General features: G+C 36.2%; 1 protein-coding gene across 1 annotated transcript; it reads right to left on the bottom strand.

The window, feature by feature from the left end:
- Window positions 1-4091: 4091 nt before the first annotated feature.
- On the bottom strand, window positions 4092-17100 carry LOC103717887 (uncharacterized). Its single transcript, XM_089924965.1, has 11 exons — window positions 16531-17100; window positions 13779-14264; window positions 8777-8949; window positions 7560-7581; window positions 7329-7463; window positions 6648-6761; window positions 5962-6105; window positions 5616-5828; window positions 5217-5427; window positions 4898-5004; window positions 4092-4800 (listed from the first exon to the last, which is right to left on the bottom strand). The coding sequence occupies exons 1-10, from the start codon at window positions 16993-16995 to the stop codon at window positions 4964-4966; spliced, it is 2004 nt and encodes a 667-aa protein (XP_089781091.1). The 5' UTR covers window positions 16996-17100; the 3' UTR covers window positions 4092-4800; window positions 4898-4963.
- Window positions 17101-19693: the final 2593 nt, after the last annotated feature.

Raw genomic sequence — 19693 nt, forward strand, 5'->3', positions numbered from 1 at the left:
AGCTGAAATGAATGTGTTCTTACATATTACTTCTCCAAATGCCATGTCGTTGGGTGTGTCCTGATGAACTGGAAATGGTGTGCATGAATGCTAGTAGCTGTTCCTCATAAGAGTTCCCTTCAATTGATTCAAAGTTTGTCCTCCTACTTGCAATGGCTATCAAACTTAATAAGTACAAACCACATGCACAGTGTTCTTCTCACTCCATTCACCTCCATTGGTTTCACTAGTGTTGGATCATCAAATAGGCGCCACAGAGAAACATGGAAGTTATTTTAATAAACCGAATCTTAGCAACATCTAATGCACGCCGCGCAATCTCCTAACCTCATTATTTTTCACCTGGATTTTCCTGTGACAAACTTCCTAAGTGGCATATTAAACATCCTCTTTATTATATTAAACAAGATCTGATGCATGCCTACATCAACCATTTAATACTATAAAACCTTTCAGCACTATTAAACAAGAATACCGTGCTTTGTGTTGTAAACTCAAAGCAATGCTTTTAGAAAAATCAGAGGCAAAGTACCGCCCAAATCAAACTATTCACAAACATGCGGGACCACATCGGGTGGGGTTCCTCTGTCCCAACTGGTGATGACCTTTGCGTACTGTGGATTGCGAGCAATGAGAATTTTTAGGCATGCATGACGTTATATTATTTATTGGCAGGGACACACGACACGTCCGTCTTAGCCCTGCATTTGAGGAGCTTTGCCGACATTGGTCCCCCTTTCCACTTCTTGCATGGTGAACGTTTGATGGAACCGGTTAGCTGTAACATGCTTCAATAGTGTGCTCCAAGAAAGGGGATACATGCTTATCAAGAGTGTTACAACCCACGATCTCACTCAAAAAAAATTAGCTAAAAAATATTATTCAAGATTCTTGGCCCTATATAAGTACTCAACATCTACTCGATGCATAACTAATATGGGACTAAATATATGCCCACATCGATTCTCATATACTTTTCTTGTTTATGTCTCGACAGCCTTGCTAAACTAAGGGTTCAAGTTCATTCAAACATAATCAGATGCATTACGATTGGCTCGTGGTCAGCTCTAATGGACCTATGCTACAGTATTTTTTAATTCACATGGGTTGTGGACCGAGTCCACTTTGATATTATTTGTCATAATTCAGGATCTCACCCCCAAAAACTAGTCAGAAAGTGTTATTTGGGTTTTTTGACCATGTATAAATGCTAAAGATCTATTCAGTGTATAGCTGATATGGAGCTAAACGTATGCCTGCACGAGTCCTCGCAAAAAAGAAAGAGGGGAATACATCTGTTGTTGCTGATCCCACTAACTTCAAATATGGACCACGGCGATACTTCTTTCTAAGTGATTAGGGGAGCAGCTCCAACCTCAACAAACACAAGTTTTGGTTCCTGAAGTTAATACTTGATTGTCCCTTGAATTTTAGAGGGCTAGCTGCTAATCTCTTCCCTAAACTATGGAAGGTGCATGTTGAGAACGAAGACTAGTATAAGAACGATTAGTCGATTTCATGGCGGCTCAACATCATGTTTCTGTTCTGGTCGCATGTTACCAACCAAATATGCATGGCTCCCTTGTAATGGATACCTCAGGACTTGTTAGCAGGGTGAAGAAGCAAATCAAGAGTATTATCGCTCAACCACAGCCCAAACACATGATTTCTTAAAGATGCATATCATGTTTAAAGATGTAAATTTCTTTAAATATCCTTTTACAGCTAGCCAAACATTTGAAATTGATAGATTTTTCAGTAGCTGATCACTTTTGTTGTATGATTCTGGTTTTCCTCCAAAACTTGGCATGGGAAAATTTAAAGCTTTTCAAAAGTCTAGAGCCAATTTTTTTGCTCCCTTTTGCATATACTCTGATCTTATATATTTGGTTGCACTATGATGATTCTATATAGCAATATTCCCAAATCACTCTCTCCTCAAATCACCGCCCAACCCAGTCATAGGATGCTCGTCCTTAAGGTCGGATATCCAAGATCACCTCATGCTAATGATCTTGGACTGAAATTTGAGAACAAAAATACCCCTCAGTCCAGCAAAAAAAATTATATACCATATCAATATTATGTATTATATTAACATTATTATTATATTTATGATATATATTATACTATAGTTATTATTAATCATATTATCGTCATATTATTTTTCAATAATAATTTTAAGTTATAATAAAATATATTATTGTATTTTGTATTTATACATTGAAATTATTTAATATATTACTTTTTTTTGTCTTATTTTCCTAATCAAAATAAATATTAGTATTAAAAATATATATTTAAGTATAAGTAAAAATATCAATTCTATAACAAAATTAATATATATATATATATATATATATATATATATATATATATATATATATATATATATATATATATATATATATATATATATATATATATATAGATTTTTATGGCATATATTAGAGATAGTTTTGATATTATATGGTTAGTGATTTTGGATTCTATGAAATACCAAATAAATTACTTGTGGATACTCGAAAATTTTTTATCACTGGAACATAGCATACCAAATACGGTGATCTCACATTATCAAGGATCATGTTGTCCCGAATAAGGATCGCCTAAGATCATTCCAGTGATCTCATCAGGGTCACCAAAAGTTACCCGTGTTTTTATAGAGGGTACATTTTTCTTTACGCGCTTGCGTTTATTCTAGGTGGGCCATGACCCATTCGAGTAATTATAGAGTTACGAGCCTCTCGTAAAGAACAGCAGCAATAGCAGAGCACTTTGGAGTTGAATTTTTCCACTTGACTTTTGGTTGATCTGAAGTTGGGTGATCTAAAGGCCTTCTGATGAAGGAGAGTGAGTTCACCGAGGAGCTGCAGCAAAGTCCAACACCACCGGCAGATCAATTGTGATCTACTGCCATTGCATGTCCTCTTGGTTTGGCTGCTATGATCGCCTTGGAAGTACCAACTTTAGCTTCTTGAAGCTTACAATTTACACCAAAAGAAGTGACCCTTGCAAACTTAATTGGCATCTAGTATCATGAGCACATTGGAATTTCAGTCTTTGCACTAGACGTCGATGGTGTTTATTTCAAGGCTGCCAAGTTTTTCCTTCATCATGTCCCTTATCAGGTGCCGTAGATGTACCATCCTGGTCTGTGTCGGCAAAATAGGTCGCTTTCAACTGTTGGATTCTTCTATGCGCTTTCTTCCACGGCTGTGATGAGCCCGACACCCACCAAAAGGCTTGGTGAGTGTTTTCAATCCCCGTCTAAATGCTTTCCTTAAGAAAGAAAGTAGAAGATGACATCATGATAAGTTTGCAAGAGCCTGGAATTTGCCATGCACCACAGGTCGAAATCAGCAAAGAAGCGCTCCTTTTGTTTTGCTTCGAGGCCAGTCTCTACCTTTGGACGCAAAAGCATCGGTCCAAAGGCATGAGTCTTAATTTTTTTCCTCTTGGTATTGCGATGACATGGACAGCAGGGAATGCAGGAAAGCAACAGGGATCCATCCAAACTGTATGCCGTTTATTTTATTATGTCGAATTCTGCTCTATATTAGAACACTGATGTTATTTTCTAACAGTACACAGGCTGATTCTGTTTCCAATGTCTACAACGCTGTGTTAGGGATTGGAAGTTCCTAGATTAAAACATAAAAACCATGAGGAATGATGCAGTATTCCATTTACATGCATAGGAGACTAATAACTACTCTGTAAGCAGATTCAGATTGTAGTTCCTGCGCAAAAACACTGATGTAGTCCTATGCAGCCTTCCAGAGGCACCTTCCATAGTTGTTGGCCCATCGTATGCTCTTTTCTCACCAACATCATCCATCAGACTGCAATAAACAATCGTTGCTGTGCTCTCTTCATAACATGCCACCACTCGCGAAATGAAGCCAGCTACAATTTGCTCTAATTCATGTTTTCCGACTGTGAGATTCAATGAAGGTAGATCCAGAGTCCAACTCACAGCTAAGAACATAGGACACAATTTAAAATCAGAGGAATGGAACAAGCTGCAGTCAGAATGGCCAACATTGCAAGGGTGCAAAATATCCATACCCAATTTAAGAGGCCAGCTATTACAGACAAATAACGATAGTTTAATAATTAGCAGCACTTCAAAGGGTTGCTGTACCCGAGTTAAACTGGCGATGTCCTGTTTACAAGAATTCCAATATTCACTGCGAAGAAAGCATCTTCACCGTACTTGCTTAGATGATAAAAATAAGGATCAGTTTTCTCTTCACCATGTATAACAAAAATGTGACATTATAACCATGCAATGCAAAATTGTTCGCAAGAGGCCATTTTGGCTAGTGCTGTGAACAGAACTAATATTTTTGTAACCTAAATGAAAGTAGAGCAACTTTTGGTCTGACCGGTAATCACCTACGCCTTGCTAATATGTCATTCTTGTATCAAAGGGATGTGATACTGCAGAAGTTTCAATGTTTCTCATCAGGGAGATGATGATCCATGTTGGGTGAACCAACATATCGACCAACATATCAGCTGTCTATATTACAAGCTATACCATGGCTACATCACGCAGCAAGTGGTTGTGTTTAAAAGGAGGGATGAATAAGTGCGCAGCTTCAAAAAGAATCCAGCACCTGCTTCTCCCGTCCCAATGAGTGACATCCATAGACCAATCATCAAATAGCGAGTGAGATAAAAGGGGAAGACCATATGATTAAGAACTTCAGCATTTTTTCAGAAAAAAGGCAACTGATGCACATCAAGGAGTGTCATGTCCGGCTTCTTTTTGACATTGTTGGTTGCTCAACACTGTGCCAGGGTATGGTAGAACAGAGTAAATTGTTAAACTAGAAGAATGAACAACAGCATATATATAACCTTTACAATTTTCTAGTGGCATATATACCTTTATAATTGCGTCTCCACTCTAAACAGCAGCAGCATCATTGTCTGTAGGTCCAGACTCACTGGCCTATTTATCTGAAGATTCTATACTCTCATTTGTTTCTGTACCTAAAAACAATATAATGATATAATTCAACCAAAGGTTTAAGAAAGAGGAACAAAATTCCAATATACTGCTTCAGTCCATTTCTGTCATCCATTATAAGAAGACACACTATGCCTACTGGAGGGGGTGGAGATATTTAATAAAGTACTCAGACCAAGATATATTTGGAAAGTTACCGCTTGTTATCTAAACCATAATCAACAACATGTTTCACCTGTTTTCTTATCATTCTTCCGTGAAGCCTTTTTAGATTTTTGAGATTTCCTGGAGCGTTCTTCGGATGACTTGATGAATAAATGGCTATATTTTTCCAGTAATTTATTCTTTTCTTCTAATAAGCCAAGTAATTCGTATGCATCTGCTACTTTCCGGACAATTGATTTTTTCGGAGGCTTACGGTCAAATTCTTCAAGTCCCTTAAAAAGCTAGCCAAGTGGAATAAGAAAAACACATGATCAGCAGAAATAATATATACTGAATATAATTTATTTAATTCTACATGAGATGATAATAAGATTTTACTACGTTCATGAAATTTATCGGAAAGGTGAAAAGATTGTAACACCAAGCTATGATAAAGATATTTATTTATTCACAAATATATGTGCAGTACCTTTACAAGCCTCTCTAGCATGTTATTTCGATAATAAATAGAGAGCATAAGATCACAGAACCGCCAAGGCACTGAATGCAGATCATGACCGATCTTCTTCACCCAAATTTTGTGAGCTTCCTCTGCCCTATTGTCTTTTTCTAATGCACGTATTAATTGCTCATATGTTCCCATAGTTGTTCCTTGCCCTTTGCTCAGCATCCATTTTACAACCTAAATTGAGAATATGCGTCTTGATCAAAGTACTGGGGGTAAAGAACAACATGGAATAAACAAGTAAAAATAGGGAAGCTGGGGCACCACCAAAAAACCAATTAGACATTGGATATTTGTTACACGGTTATACCTGAACAACTCGATGCCATTGCTCCTGCTTTTCAAGAACAATAAGTGCCCTCTTCAGCATGGCTAAAGGAAAGTTCTGCTCCCATGCAACCCAAGCATCAAGAGTACCATACACAGCTTCTTTCGAATTTTTGAGGTCAAGAAGCTGCAAATTTTGAGAAGTTTTGCCAGTCAACTTCACACAACAGGTAACAGCAAGCCAGCAACTGAGCAAGCTGATAAATCCACCAATCTTTTAACTGAAAAAGTTGCAAAATTCCCTCTAAAAAGATAATGAAACTATTTAGTCAGCCAGCTATGCTATCTAGGCTATCCCAGCTGATGCATTAGCTTTCAATTTTCATTTCATGAATAAAAAAATAACCAATAAATCACTTTGCCAAGAAAATTTGACTAACCAGACATGGTTTGATTATATTACCATGTTACATATATATAATCAATACTAATTAAAAAGTCAAATCCCCAGGACTTATATAGTACTGTAATATTAATACCATGCTACATATAAATAATTGGTTAAGATTTCCTTTTTAGACTTTTTAGATTATACGTACCACATATAATCTATACCATCTATATAACTTTTGCTTTATTTTCAGACTTGAACTTTATAAACATTGAACTAAAAAGAAATCCCTCTTTGGATATAACACACACATAAAAAAAAAAAGTCCAAATACATACTGTGTTAATGAGGAACTTTGCTTTCTCCGCTGATGAAATATTCTTCCCAATTTGTTGTCTGGGTAGTGGCTCTATGTCACTCCTCTGTTTCTGATTGACCATACTATTATCATGCTGTAAATGGAAATAAACAAGTAACTTCAATGACCTGATTCTACCAAAGAAAAATCTACAATAGTTTATTTCTACAAAACTAAGTATTCATCCCATTCTATACAATTAGAAAATGCTAATGTAATGCCTCAATCTTCTCTGGAAAAGTTGAACATGAGCTAAAGATCTTCAGAGAAAGGGAAAAGGAGTATAACAATAATAAAAAGAGGAAAGCAAACAATTTTACATTTCCTAAGATCCATGAAACATGTTCGCATAACATGAGAAGAAATAATAGCAGATAAAATTTTCTTTTAAAAAGACCAACAAATACATTGATTATAAATTTAATTACCCCTTTTTTTACTAATAACGCCTATGCAGAGATATGAAAAGGTTAAAGATGACCCAGAGACATCCAGATACAATTCTCTGGCTGTGTCATGCCTCAAAGAATTTTATCAGAACTGAAGTAATTTTCTGAAAATATTTTACGTAAAGAATGTCCTTTCAGATGATTCTATAACATGAAGAACAAACATATTTTGTTCCTAGTTCTTTTAGAAAAGATCTTTAGTTGGAAAGAACCTCTGATGGAAACTTTGCTTTCAGACCACGTTGCTCAAATACTTGATCTTCCACAATTCTGCTATCATTCGAATACCTAGATTGAAAACCAAAAGTGCTGGTGGCATAACTGCTGCAGCAATGTCCTGCTACAAGCTACAGAGAAAGAAAGTTGGATGGTTAAGTCCATTCAGATATAGCAAATGATTTCTATAAAAATGGCCAAACAGAAGTGACAATAATGGGAGATACCTCTGTCCTTGCACTCCAAAGCCTGTATATTAAAAAAAGAAGAAGAAGAAAGAAAAATGAATTAGGTTTAAGGAACATAGCATAAGGTGGTTAAAATGCCGAGATAATCTTCATCTACAAGAGGGTTTCCATCATCTGATATTGACATCTTTTACAGGATGTTCTATTTAGTTTAAATCAAATGGGCCATAAAATGCTTCAGAGAATCTGGATTTGGGACGTTTTTAGTCACTAACTTAGAGCTGAAGCTAATTAGTCTTTTAGGAGTCTTTGATATGGATACAAAACCAGTAAAGTTGGATCCTGGAAGGTAATAGACGTCAAAGGGAAAGGGGAGAGACAAAGATTACAACACCTCAAGATGGAATATTGGATGCCGAGAGAAATATAAAATGCAACATATAATAATAAAATAAAACACATATTTAGGCTAGTTAACATAGTAAAATGCCAAAAGATAATAGGCAAAACGCATAGTTGTGCGTCATGTATCAGCCTGTATCAGTGTTTCCATCAACCGCACAGCAGCATATCGCAATGATAAACTATGATACAGTTAAACATGGATCAACACTCTGTCATGCTCTACTCATATTACTGGATTATCTGTGCATCCCAAAAATATGTTGTTAGTTTTGTTTAATATAACGTTTATCAAAATAAGCTTTTGATTAAAAAATGTAGGTAACTCAGTAAGTTCTCACCCTAAAACTTAAGTTTTTTAGTTTTGGATCCACAATTTTATATCATGCCAGTTAGTTGGCGATTCACTGGTCAGATTCAACTAAGAAACATGTATGTTTACGTTAATTAGCAGCAGCATGTTCATTAGCCAGTAAGGACCAAGACGGCAAATGTTGAATCGGAACAACCAAACCAACTGATATTGAAACAAGAAAATATCAGCCTACACGAAACTGGGAGAAGCTTGGCTCATTCAGAGTTCTATTTATTAAGCAGCTAATCAATTGGAAATGCAACAGATAATAATCCAATACTACTTATTTTCCAACCATCAGCAACGGAAGACAGCTTCAAACTCATGGTTATACATTGCAAGCATGTAAACTAGATCAAAATGGAACCTTTCTAAAGGGAAAACCGAAGAATGACTTCCAGGTTCTAAAAAGCGTTGTGTGGTTATAATATGAGCTAAAGATTTTCAAAGTTATAAACTTGAAGATACCAGGAAAGAAAACAAAAAAGGGAAAATATACCAAGAGTGTTCTCCAATATTAGATTTGATTATGAGTTGAAGAGACCCAAGGGATCGCCGGAAAGCACCCGCCATCTGTGTCCACTCTTCTTCTCCTCCTCCTCTGATCCAATCAGTAGAAAGAAAAGCAAACAGGGGGCAAAAATTAGGGAAGAAGGGGGAAGATTCAAAGCCCTATTCCTCTTCGCTGTTCTACTCCCCTTAAACCCTAATCCTCCGCGGCTGGCGTCCCCGTGCCTCCGTCCTTCTTCGATTCCAGACCCCAACCACCAGATAGCTTCGAATTCTAAGACCGGTGTTGCGAGGGGCCAAGCAGCGGAGGCGGCGGAGATGCAGCGGCGGCGGAGGAAGGACGGCGGGGTTGAGTTCAGTGCCGGGAAAAGAGGGGAAGGCGAGTTCGGGTGGGGATCGGTAAGTAGGGTGATGCTCTGGTTGCACATTTCGGTCCACCAATCCAATAAGCCCACCCGGCCCAATAAAAATGTATGGGTTCGCCAATAGGAGCAACAAATTTGATGCAAATATAGTGAGCATGCAAATAATAAGGTTCAATTTCTCCCCCTACCACGTAATCATTTGAGGGTCATTACACGAAACATCAAAATAAAATTTTAGTAATAATTTTATAATATAATTAATTATATTTAAATCTGAATTTTATGTTTATATATATATATATATATATATATATATATATATATATATATATATATGGTGAACATAAACTCATAAAAGTCTCACTATATGAAAATAAAAAATAAAATTTGATCACAAATTCTTATATAATTTATTAGCCAGACTAAGATTTATATTTTATATTTTCTTATAGTAGGTATAGAATTAATCTATGAGCACTATATGAAATATTAGAAATGAAAATTTCATATAAAAATTCTATAATTTTTTATTATTATAATAAGACTCATATTTCATATTTCTATATGGTTGTTAGAAAGATACTCCATAAGAATTAAATAAAACGTAAAAAATATAATTTGACATCAAATCCCTCTGTAGTTTATTGATTATATAAAAATCTAAGACTTTGTTCTATCATGAAAATTAAAATCAATGATAAGTCTCTTCATAATTCATTAATATATTTTTAAGAAAATAATTTATTGGTTATATTAAGATAAGAATTTTTATGTTTCTATAAAATTTACTTCGATGATGAATAAAATATTTAGTGTTGATGTATAGCAGCTGGTTTTAGTTGACATTATTTATGTAGGAAGTTTTTTTTTCTGCTAAACCAGATGTATCATACAGTATGGGTACAGATACAGTCAAAAAAAAAAAAAAAAAAGTCGAAAAACAAGGCACCATATGTTCAATGCAAGTGCAACAACTGATATGCTTCAATGAAAAAGCTAATTTCCTAAAAGCAATTGAAACTGATTGAAGGAATAAAAAGAATAACAACTAAGGAGAAGAAAAATTACATGACATGGACATCAATTTGGCCTGACTGACTGACCAGTAAATTGGCTAACATAGCAAGGTAGAATGAGAACTTGGAAATGACGACAATTGGACTGCAATAAGCTGGAATCTTGGAAGACTTTCTTCAGCCGTGTATCACGCCCCGTGATTGCACAGGCCCCACACGATACATGAACTTCGCGTACAGCGCGATGCTCGCACGAGGCAATAGGGGAATAATAATGAAAATTAAAAACAGTCATAATCATATTTAATGAATAATAGAAGGCAAGTAGAGCAATAACATATTATTTTTCAAATTACCATTCACTCAATAAAAAGAATAATTTCCTGTTTGTATCATTTTATTGGGAGGAAACTTGAAACAAAATTTTGAATTTTAAAATTATTATTTATAAATGACAAATAGAAACAATTATATATAAAATGCCATTATAGCGAGATTGGTATAATAGTGCTTGTTGATTAAATATCTATGGACAATATATATAACATCATGGACTCCCTAGTGTGGAACACATGCATTGATTGCTTATAATAGTAATGACTATTACAGTATTATGTGCGAGCGTTATCTATATAAAAACAATACTTGTTGTTTACTCATCTTATTTACAGTAATTATACAGATAAAAAAACAATCGGCGTCTCCTTTATAGCAACTTTAATATAAAATAACCTGGTATAACAATCTTTATCTTTTTCATTATATGTATATATGTATATATGCATATGTAATATGATGGAAAAAGCCTAGATTTGTTACGATGTGTACAAGAAAATACATGACTCATTTAGTTATTATTATATAGCTTTTAGCTTGACAACTACTAACATGCTCCATCGATGACTTATGATTTGTATTAATATCACAAAGTTAATTAGTTACTTTAGGTGCAGTTCACTAAATTGATAGCTAAAATCTTTATATTTTCATCTAACTATTTGTGATTTAAATATATAGATGGATTATGGGACCAAACTTCTATATTAGTTTTTATATTTTTAATATATTTTATTCATACGATTTTTTATGATTTTTTGATATAAATATTAGAACAAAAATTCAACTTTGTCATGTTAATTTTAATATTTTTATTTGTTTTTTTTTAGAAATAAAAACAAAGAATGCTACATCTTATTGTTGTCAATTTTATCAATGCATTTAATAGTTTTTCCTAATTTGGTGATATGGACTAAAGACAATGTATTTGTATTGTTAGGTTTTGTTATTCTTGGCATTATTTTAGCTGTAAATTTAGCACTTTTAACGACACACATAAAGAAAACAAGAAAATAATAATACGTGCAACAATACATCTCTTTTTGAGTAATATTCAAGAAGCAAAAAGTTTTTAGTATAAGTATGAGACTCATATGTTTTTTGTTCCTTATAGTTTTTGTATTAAATTTCTTCTGCAAATTACGTTGGTCTATTGTTACATATATGTAGCAAATCAAGCAAGTCTAGAATTTTTTTTTTTTTTGATTTTTCCTTCGAGCGATGCTTACAATAATTTCGTTTCTAGGGTTTTTGACAGTCCTGCATGACAAGCAAAGGTTTTGCTATTTTCGCATGAAGGCTTACAAGCAGTGACAAGATCTCACACAGTTAAAAAGAGTGCTAGCTTCGTTATTATAAGTGCTAGTGACTCAGATTATTTAAAATTATGTACGAATGGCAGAGTTGCATGCTGTATGAGAATGTTTGATACAAAGGCTTCTCATATCATTCTTGTGGGAGATTCTTTGACTGACGTTCCTCTTATTCAGAATTACTGGAGAATGGGAGCAAGCCTACATTCACACGAGGCGACACATGTTTGTAGAGAACGTGGAACTAGTGTGATAGATATTTCTTCTAATTTTGTGCACATTTTATTTCCTGATTTCTACCGATGTATTTATATTAGACTAATAAATAAATTCAATTTAACAAAAAAGCAGAGCCGATCTCTAAATTTGACAAATTATTAAGTGAACTAGATCCATCGGCGAAATCATCTTAGATCGATTCATTACATATTAAAGTAAAATTATTTGATGAATTTATTTCATCCTACACTCATGGTGAATCTCATATGTCTAACAATTTCTTTTTGGGCTCGTTTGGTTTGCGGAAAGCATTTTTTCTTCTAAAAATATGATTCCTGGGAAGCAGTTCCTAGAAAGAAGATACCTGAGAAAGTACTTTTGGCATGTTTGGTAAATCATGGAAAAGTGATAAATTTACAAAGTGCTTATGTTTGGTTGACCATCCATTTTCCTATGAAAGTTATGTGTAATTTCTATTATATCCTTAACAAAAATTAGGTCTTGAATGCCTCTTTAATGCTGAATGATCTTTTTGAGGAAAAATAAAGGTGGAGTGATTTCCGCCTCATGTTTCTCATGGGAAAGACTTTTCCATGAAATGTGAGAATCATATTTTTATGGAAATACAACTTTCTCATCTCTCTTCTTTGAAAACTCTAACCAAATAAAAGGCATCTCATTATTTTTTCGTTGACCATAATTTTTCCTCTTCGATTCAGCACGTGAACCTTATCAGACCTGAAAGGAATATTGTCCTGATTCGGCACGTGAAATCAGTCATCCAGCGGTCCTCTTCATGCATCAAAAGTTGACAGCCTGCCGTTTTAACTTGGCAGAACATCACTTTCGGTGCTGAGGACTTTTTCTTGACGAGCACATAAGAAACTTCGTGCTTCACATCGCTGCCAAGATGGTGTTCCCACTAATCCACCATTGTCGACCTTTCTTCACTCCGGGACCAGGTCTCTGGTCAGCAAACAGAGCCCCCCTAACAAGAATCAATTTTCAGGCTGCCAACTCCCAACTTGGACTCATTACAGCCATCATCTGATTCATTACAATTTCTGGTTTCCAACTGTTACAGTAGCAGAGATTTCTTCCATGTCACCATGTCTCATTTTCTTTGCATTTCATTGCCAGGCACAAACAAATAAATCAAATTGGTTGACTAATGTTCCAGCTACCCTTGACATACAGTCACATGCAAACAGAAAGAGCTGAAGAATGTCAAAGCACGAATGTTTCGCATCAGAGTTTCCCTTTAGTTCATCGACTAATCTTCCGCCGGCCGGGGCAATGTCTACACTTTGAACAGATAGTTGGCGTAAAATATGGTTCAAAGTCCAAACTGCCAATTTTGATGCTTTAAATTGATTGATTTGAGGAAATAACGGACACTGTGATTCAGTCAAAAGAAAAGAAAGTGCATTGTTACCAACAGACAATTCACAAAGGCAACAATAGTTCAGTATGAGAAATTTAGGACTGCATTGATTGCAGGCAGGTTACAACAGTTCTGTATATAAAATCTTTCTGTTGGCTACAAAACTGATACGCTGCCTTCTGTAATCACATAGCAGTGGAGAAGGGCAGCACGCAGGAATTTGATATTAGAAAGTTGCCAAAAAAAGGCTCTGTTAGCATCTCTACAATAAACAGCAATTTGCTTGTCCCAGAAGCAATTTTTTGTCATTGCCCAGAAACAGATAATAGGCCTGGGCGTTAACACGACGAATTTATCACTTGTAGGCTGAGAAATGTTGAAGATGAGAGACATCAGACTCATTAATATGCTCGACCCCTACGATTTTATCCAAAGGACATTTGCAATGTTTCTGCAATTCGACATATCTCCCCATGTCAAAATTCTGCCTCTGCGACAATTTTCTTTGTCTGGATAAGAAGAGCCTCTTCATCAGATCTTGATATGTTGGATCCCTTGATGTAAAAAGGAAGTAGGCATATCCAATGATTATGCCGGTTGTAGTGGTGAAAAATGCTATCGGCTCCATGACATCCCATGAGAACTCCCAGAATGTTAGACGAAAGAAAAGACCAACTTGAACAATGAAGAACCCTAATCCTGACCACAGAACACGACGGACCTGCTTGTGAGCAAGCATATCAATTTCTTCCTTTCTTCTCTGCAGTTGCTTTAGCTCTTCTATCCTTGGATCATCCTGAGGTGCCAGCGCAAGGGGAACAGCTCTGCTAACGAGATCAACAACCTAAAAGAATAGGCAAATAGATCAAGATGATAGGCCTCTAGTCTCCCAAAGTCTCTCCAGGTAGACAAAATAAAAAATAAATATGATCACCAACCAAGGAAAAAAAAAAAAACCTCTGGGTTTAATTCTTAAAAGTCCCCAAGATATAACAGTTCATTCAGCGCCGTAGGTTTCTTGAGAACTGATAAAATTTAAAAAACACACCAATTACATGCCCAATTGCCAAACTTAATCATCTTTTTGGGAAAATGCCAAACTTATTTATCATTCATTGCTTAAAAGAATTTGTGAGCACTTCAAAAATTTCATTGCTAATCAAACAATTCAAGTGAAAGAAAAGGAAGCATGGGAAATATTTTAACATTGAATTGCATTTCGAAGTTGTGTGAACTGCTCTCTGCCACTTCATTGAAATGAATTAAAAGACAACCAGGCTTTCAAGTATGCTTTGGGGTGACAAATTTAATTTTTTTTGGAAAAAAGAAACTTTGCAGTAAATGCATTAAATTTTAAATCTATCATGACAATGCAATGGCATCAAAAAAAAAAAAAAAACAAGCAGTAGAATATTCTTGAGAATCTTTAGATAATAATTCATATAGCATATCTATTACTTGCATGTTCAATCCAATAGAACTTATGCAGTCAATGAAACACACGCACACAAACAAAAAATCCTCATAGGATTTTGCATCCATTCAACTTTCCAAGTTCGCAGGAAATAATATGACTGAAAGTCCAACGGAAATTGACAATCCTCAAATGAAAAGGGAGCTAGAATAGATGAATGATTTCCTTTTCTTCCATTCAAGTATATATTAGTCAAGAAAATAACTCAACTGGAAGCCAAAGATAAACATGGAAACCTCAAACCAAGGAAGAAAGAGAAGCTTAACGAGGGAAAACCAAAAGTTCTGCCAGTTTATTCTTTATATACATCATTTGAATGATCAAGTACTGAAAGTTAACCAATGCAATCTTCTAACCTTTCACAACAACAAGAAGACAGCGAAGCCTGAGTTGCACATTTTGAGAAAAATAAAAAAAAGAATGGATATTATTTTCAAACTGCTGTCCTAATTCCAGATACAACTGAAGCTTGTCGAGATAAAGGCTTAGAAAATCTCATTCCTCAAGAGTCCTCATGGAAATCATTTCTTCCAATCCTCGAATCTCATTTCCAGAAAATTCAAGCCTCACAAGAAGCAACAATGAACCTTTTTGACCTGTCCCTTATTTATTTGAGACAGCACAACATCTTTGCAGCAATCACAAGCATGGTATTTTGTTCTTTAACCTCCTCTTCTGATATCAGGTATATCAGAGATTAAAAAGTAACACCAATCTAATACCTAAGGGCCAGTTTGCATACCTACTTTGCATTTTGCTTGATACTTCCTATAATATGAGAGATGAGAGTCTGCTGATGAGAGGTGGCAGTGGAAGGGAGAAATTGGGAGAACCAGGAATAAGAAATCAATCCTACAATTCCAGGATATCTTAAATATCAGATATTACCTAATCAGATTGATCTAGCTAGTCCATGGGTCTCCCTGTTTCCCTAGCTGGTGCCCCCTGCCTCCTCTTCTCAGCTGATTCCAACTCTTGCTGAAACTGTCCTTGGATTCATACATCCCCTACTGCAAATACAAACCAGCCCAACAGGAATTCTAGAATCAACACCTCCACTATCCAAATCTAGAACAAAAACCTAAATGGCAACTGGCCGATAAAGTGAACCCCAAATGTTCAATTTCACTCCCTAGAATCATCCATTTCATTTACTTCATAGGAATCTCTTCATCAACTGTGGAGCCAGGAATCACCAAAAACCCACAATAAAATGGATTCATCAGCAATCAAAGAAGGACATCTCTTTGGTCCAGGAATCCTTCATCAAATCCATCATCCACATTTTCCCTTGTTCAGCCACCACATGAAACTTTTTCTACTCGGAGCAGGAGAAAACAACCATACTTAATAGAAATAAATGATTGAAATCTAACAAACACCTATAAATAAGAAAAAAAAACCCTTCCAACTATCCCATAATTCTTGAATTCAGATAAATAGCTAATTCAAATCCATCCATCGCTAAATACCGAAATCCCAATCAAAATTCAAAGATCTAAAAACACGACAGGAGGAGCAAAATCGAATTTTTGTCTTCGCCCTCCTCATGTCGAATAAAAATAGCAATAAACCGGAAAAAATCTCACTTTAACAACTAAAGAACGAGAATTGCGAACTGAGATTGCTCAATCACCTTATCCGGGTGGAGATAGACCTTGTCCCTAAAGAGGAGGAGGACGCCAGCCTCGTCGAGGACCCGGGAGAAGGTCACCGCCTCCTCCCGCGTCCGCGCCACCCCCATCTCCTCGCACACCTCGAGGAGCTCCGAGTACCCGATCACCTCATCCCCATCCCTCTCCAGCTTCCGCTTGAGTGCCTCGACGTTCACCAGCCGCATCAGCCGCTTCGCCTCCGCGAAGGTTATAGCGTCCAGGGAGGCACCTCCGCCGAATCTGCGGCGGTCCGCAGGCCCGGCGGCGGCGGCGGGCGGGGACGGCGAGGCGGGGGGGTAGACGGACGAGGAGGAGGAGGAGGAGGAGGAGAAGACGTGGAGCCAGGGATGGCGGATCGGGTGCTCCGCCCACCGACAGCCGGTGGGCTTCACCCCCCCGCCTAGGAGGGTTCGGAAGAGGAAGCGAGACGAGGAGGATCGCCACATCGTCGAAGAGCGAGAAAGCAGGAATGGAGGGAGAGGTGGGGTTGGGATTTCGTTGGAAGGGTTGGAGTGGGGGATGAGGCTGGCCGTAACGGTAGGTCAGCGGAGAGAAGTCGAGACCGGGATGTTCGGAGACTTAACGGAGTTATAGGCTCCGCCTGGCGAACAGACCGTAATAACCTATCCAAAAATAATAATAATAATTAGAATATTTATACAGAAAATTCAGCCCAAACCAAAGTCAAAATCGCACGTGTTGCAGACCATGACTATTTTTTTTTTTTAATGAAGGCCACCAATATTTGATAATGTGCAGTACCATGCATTACAGTGATTTATTAACAACTTAGTGACTCATTTTTTTATTTAACTTTTTTTCAGGCCTATTTAACTCTTCATGATCAATTCTTGCAATGACTAATATGTTAGACCTTGAGTTTTATGAATATTCTTACTCCATATATCATGAACATATGCCTTCTCCTTAATATATAAATGCAATATAGTAGCTTCAAATAATCTTCCCATCATGGCTGTTTTTGTAAAACTGGTTGTCCTTTACTTTCTCAGAGGCAGGAAGGCAGGACAAAAGATATTGCCTATGACAAGCTTTTGTGAAATTTCAGTGTTATTTTTATTTCTTCTTAAGTTTATATTTTTAATTAGGAGCATTATGAATATTTGCCAAAATTCTTACAATGTAATAGTCTGGATTGATCCATGAACTAATGACAATAGTTTACGACACTGTCAACAGCCATATTCAAAAATTAGGCAAGAAGATTTATTGAAGAATCCTACAATCTTGTTCTAGTGTAATTGGCAACATAGCTTGCCATTGAATTGGTATCATTGTTAGCATTCTTATAAATACATAATACTTTAATTGGAAGCAAACTAGGCATCATCCGCCTAAAGTGGATGAATTCTAAAATCAGTCGAAGATGAATTTGAAAATAATTTAACAACTACCGAAGAATCACCCTCTAAATAAATGCGAGAAACTCTCAACTTTTGCATAGCATAAGACAAGTCTTCCCACGCAGTTCTTAATTTCATCATCAGTATAGTTGTATCAAAAGCTTTGAGACCTCTAACAGCAAATAGGATTCCACTAGCACTTCTTATAACAAAAGCCCGCTCCACTAAAAATAACTCTTTCTTGTATACTGCCATTAAGGTTGATCTTGAGAAACCATGAAATTAGTGATTTCCAAAAAAATAAAGATATATGGAGATGTAGAAATTGTATGAAAAAAGTTACATATTTTTCCTTTTATCAAAAGTTTCTTTGAATCCGGCATCTAGGCAAATTTTTAAGCTTGGATAAAAGTTTTTAGCAAAATCAGCCTAGCACCCAATGTCGTACTCTAAAAAAATTAATCATTTCTAACCAACCAAATTTAATAGACAATATAGCTCGTCAAAATTGCTTCAAATATTTTATCTTTGCTACGAGACTTTTCTTTAATAATTTGAAGAAACTCGTTAAGAAAAATAGTTGACAAAATAGGAGAATCATGAAATGGGACCATCCTCTAAATCTGGGCCATCAGTCTGCATTGAATTAGAACGTGAGTTATAAAGTCCTCGATCCCAACATAAATCACAATGACTCAGAATATGAAGGCCTCCTTGATGCAAGATATCGCGACAGAGTAATCGGCTCCAAGCCGCTTTCAATATAGATTGTACAATCATAGGGCCCATCCTTCAGGCCCAATAAACAACATGATTTGGCTGAGATTTGACCAAAAAAAGTTGATTAAAGTCAAATACTTTAATTGTCAAACGACCCCAACCTAATCTATCAAAGTTGCTATCATTGGTATTGGACAAGAAAATATTTTTTTTTGTTAAGTCGTTTCCGAAAACCTGATAGATAAAACGCCGATTCCATCTCTTTTCTCCTTCAATAAATAAGCCCCTTACTACCAGTCCTTTAATGAAATAAAATCAACATGAGTAGGCCACCAATAAAAAAGTCCTTTGCTAAGGTAAAGTCAACATGAGTCGGCCACCAAGCTAAAAAAAAGGAAGAAAATGAAGGATCTTGGAGCATATTTACAGATTTACTAGTATCAACAGTCCATGAGCATATCTTTTTTCAAATTCCACCAGTTTGTTTTTAACTTGCATTATTACATCATTACACTGATTAAAGTGGCTGTGCAAAATGGTGATTGGCTAAGGATGAGCAGTGGATCCAAATTCTAAATTGTACAGTATTGTTTGGCCCTTATGATCACAAGGAATGGCGGAACGACAAGCCTTTGTGAAATTCCAGGGTCATTTTTATTTCTTCTTAATTTTTATATTTTTAATGAGGAGTATGACGAATATTTGTCGAAATTCTTACATTATAATAGTCTGGATGGATCCATGAACCAACGCCAAAATTGTTCGATACTGTCCCCGTATTTAAATCCTACTATTTTTGGAATGAACCTGAAATGGCACCACCTGTTTGTCTTTAACTTGCATCACTGCGTCATTACACGGGTTAAAATAAGTTATTTGGACCCCAGTATCTGTGCAAAACGGTTGATTGGTTAGGGATGAGGACCAAATCCAAGCCACCAAATCTCTCCCATGCACGCTAAGATTGGGTGGTCCCCACGATAAAACGCGCGATGGCTCGAGTGGATAAGGACAGTCATAAAAGAAAAGGATTAAGAGTCTCGGGAAACCGAACCCATCA

The sequence above is a fragment of the Phoenix dactylifera genome, chromosome 8 (genome assembly GCF_051530095.1).
Source record: "Phoenix dactylifera cultivar Ajwa chromosome 8, Ajwa_hap1_PhDact_Kaust_v1.1, whole genome shotgun sequence".
NCBI classification, from domain to species: domain Eukaryota; kingdom Viridiplantae; phylum Streptophyta; class Magnoliopsida; order Arecales; family Arecaceae; genus Phoenix; species Phoenix dactylifera.

Bases quoted from the DNA above. Each gene is read 5' to 3' on its own strand.
- LOC103717887 (XM_089924965.1), bottom strand. From the start codon at position 16,995: ATGTGGCGATCCTCCTCGTCTCGCTTCCTCTTCCGAACCCTCCTAGGC. The intron at 8,950-13,778 runs TGATAAATTCGT...GAAGAGGAATAG, and splicing joins AACATTTCTCAGCCTACAAG to GGCTTTGAATCTTCCCCCTT. The intron at 5,829-5,961 runs GTATAACCGTGT...TTCTCAATTTAG, and splicing joins AATGGCATCGAGTTGTTCAG to GTTGTAAAATGGATGCTGAG.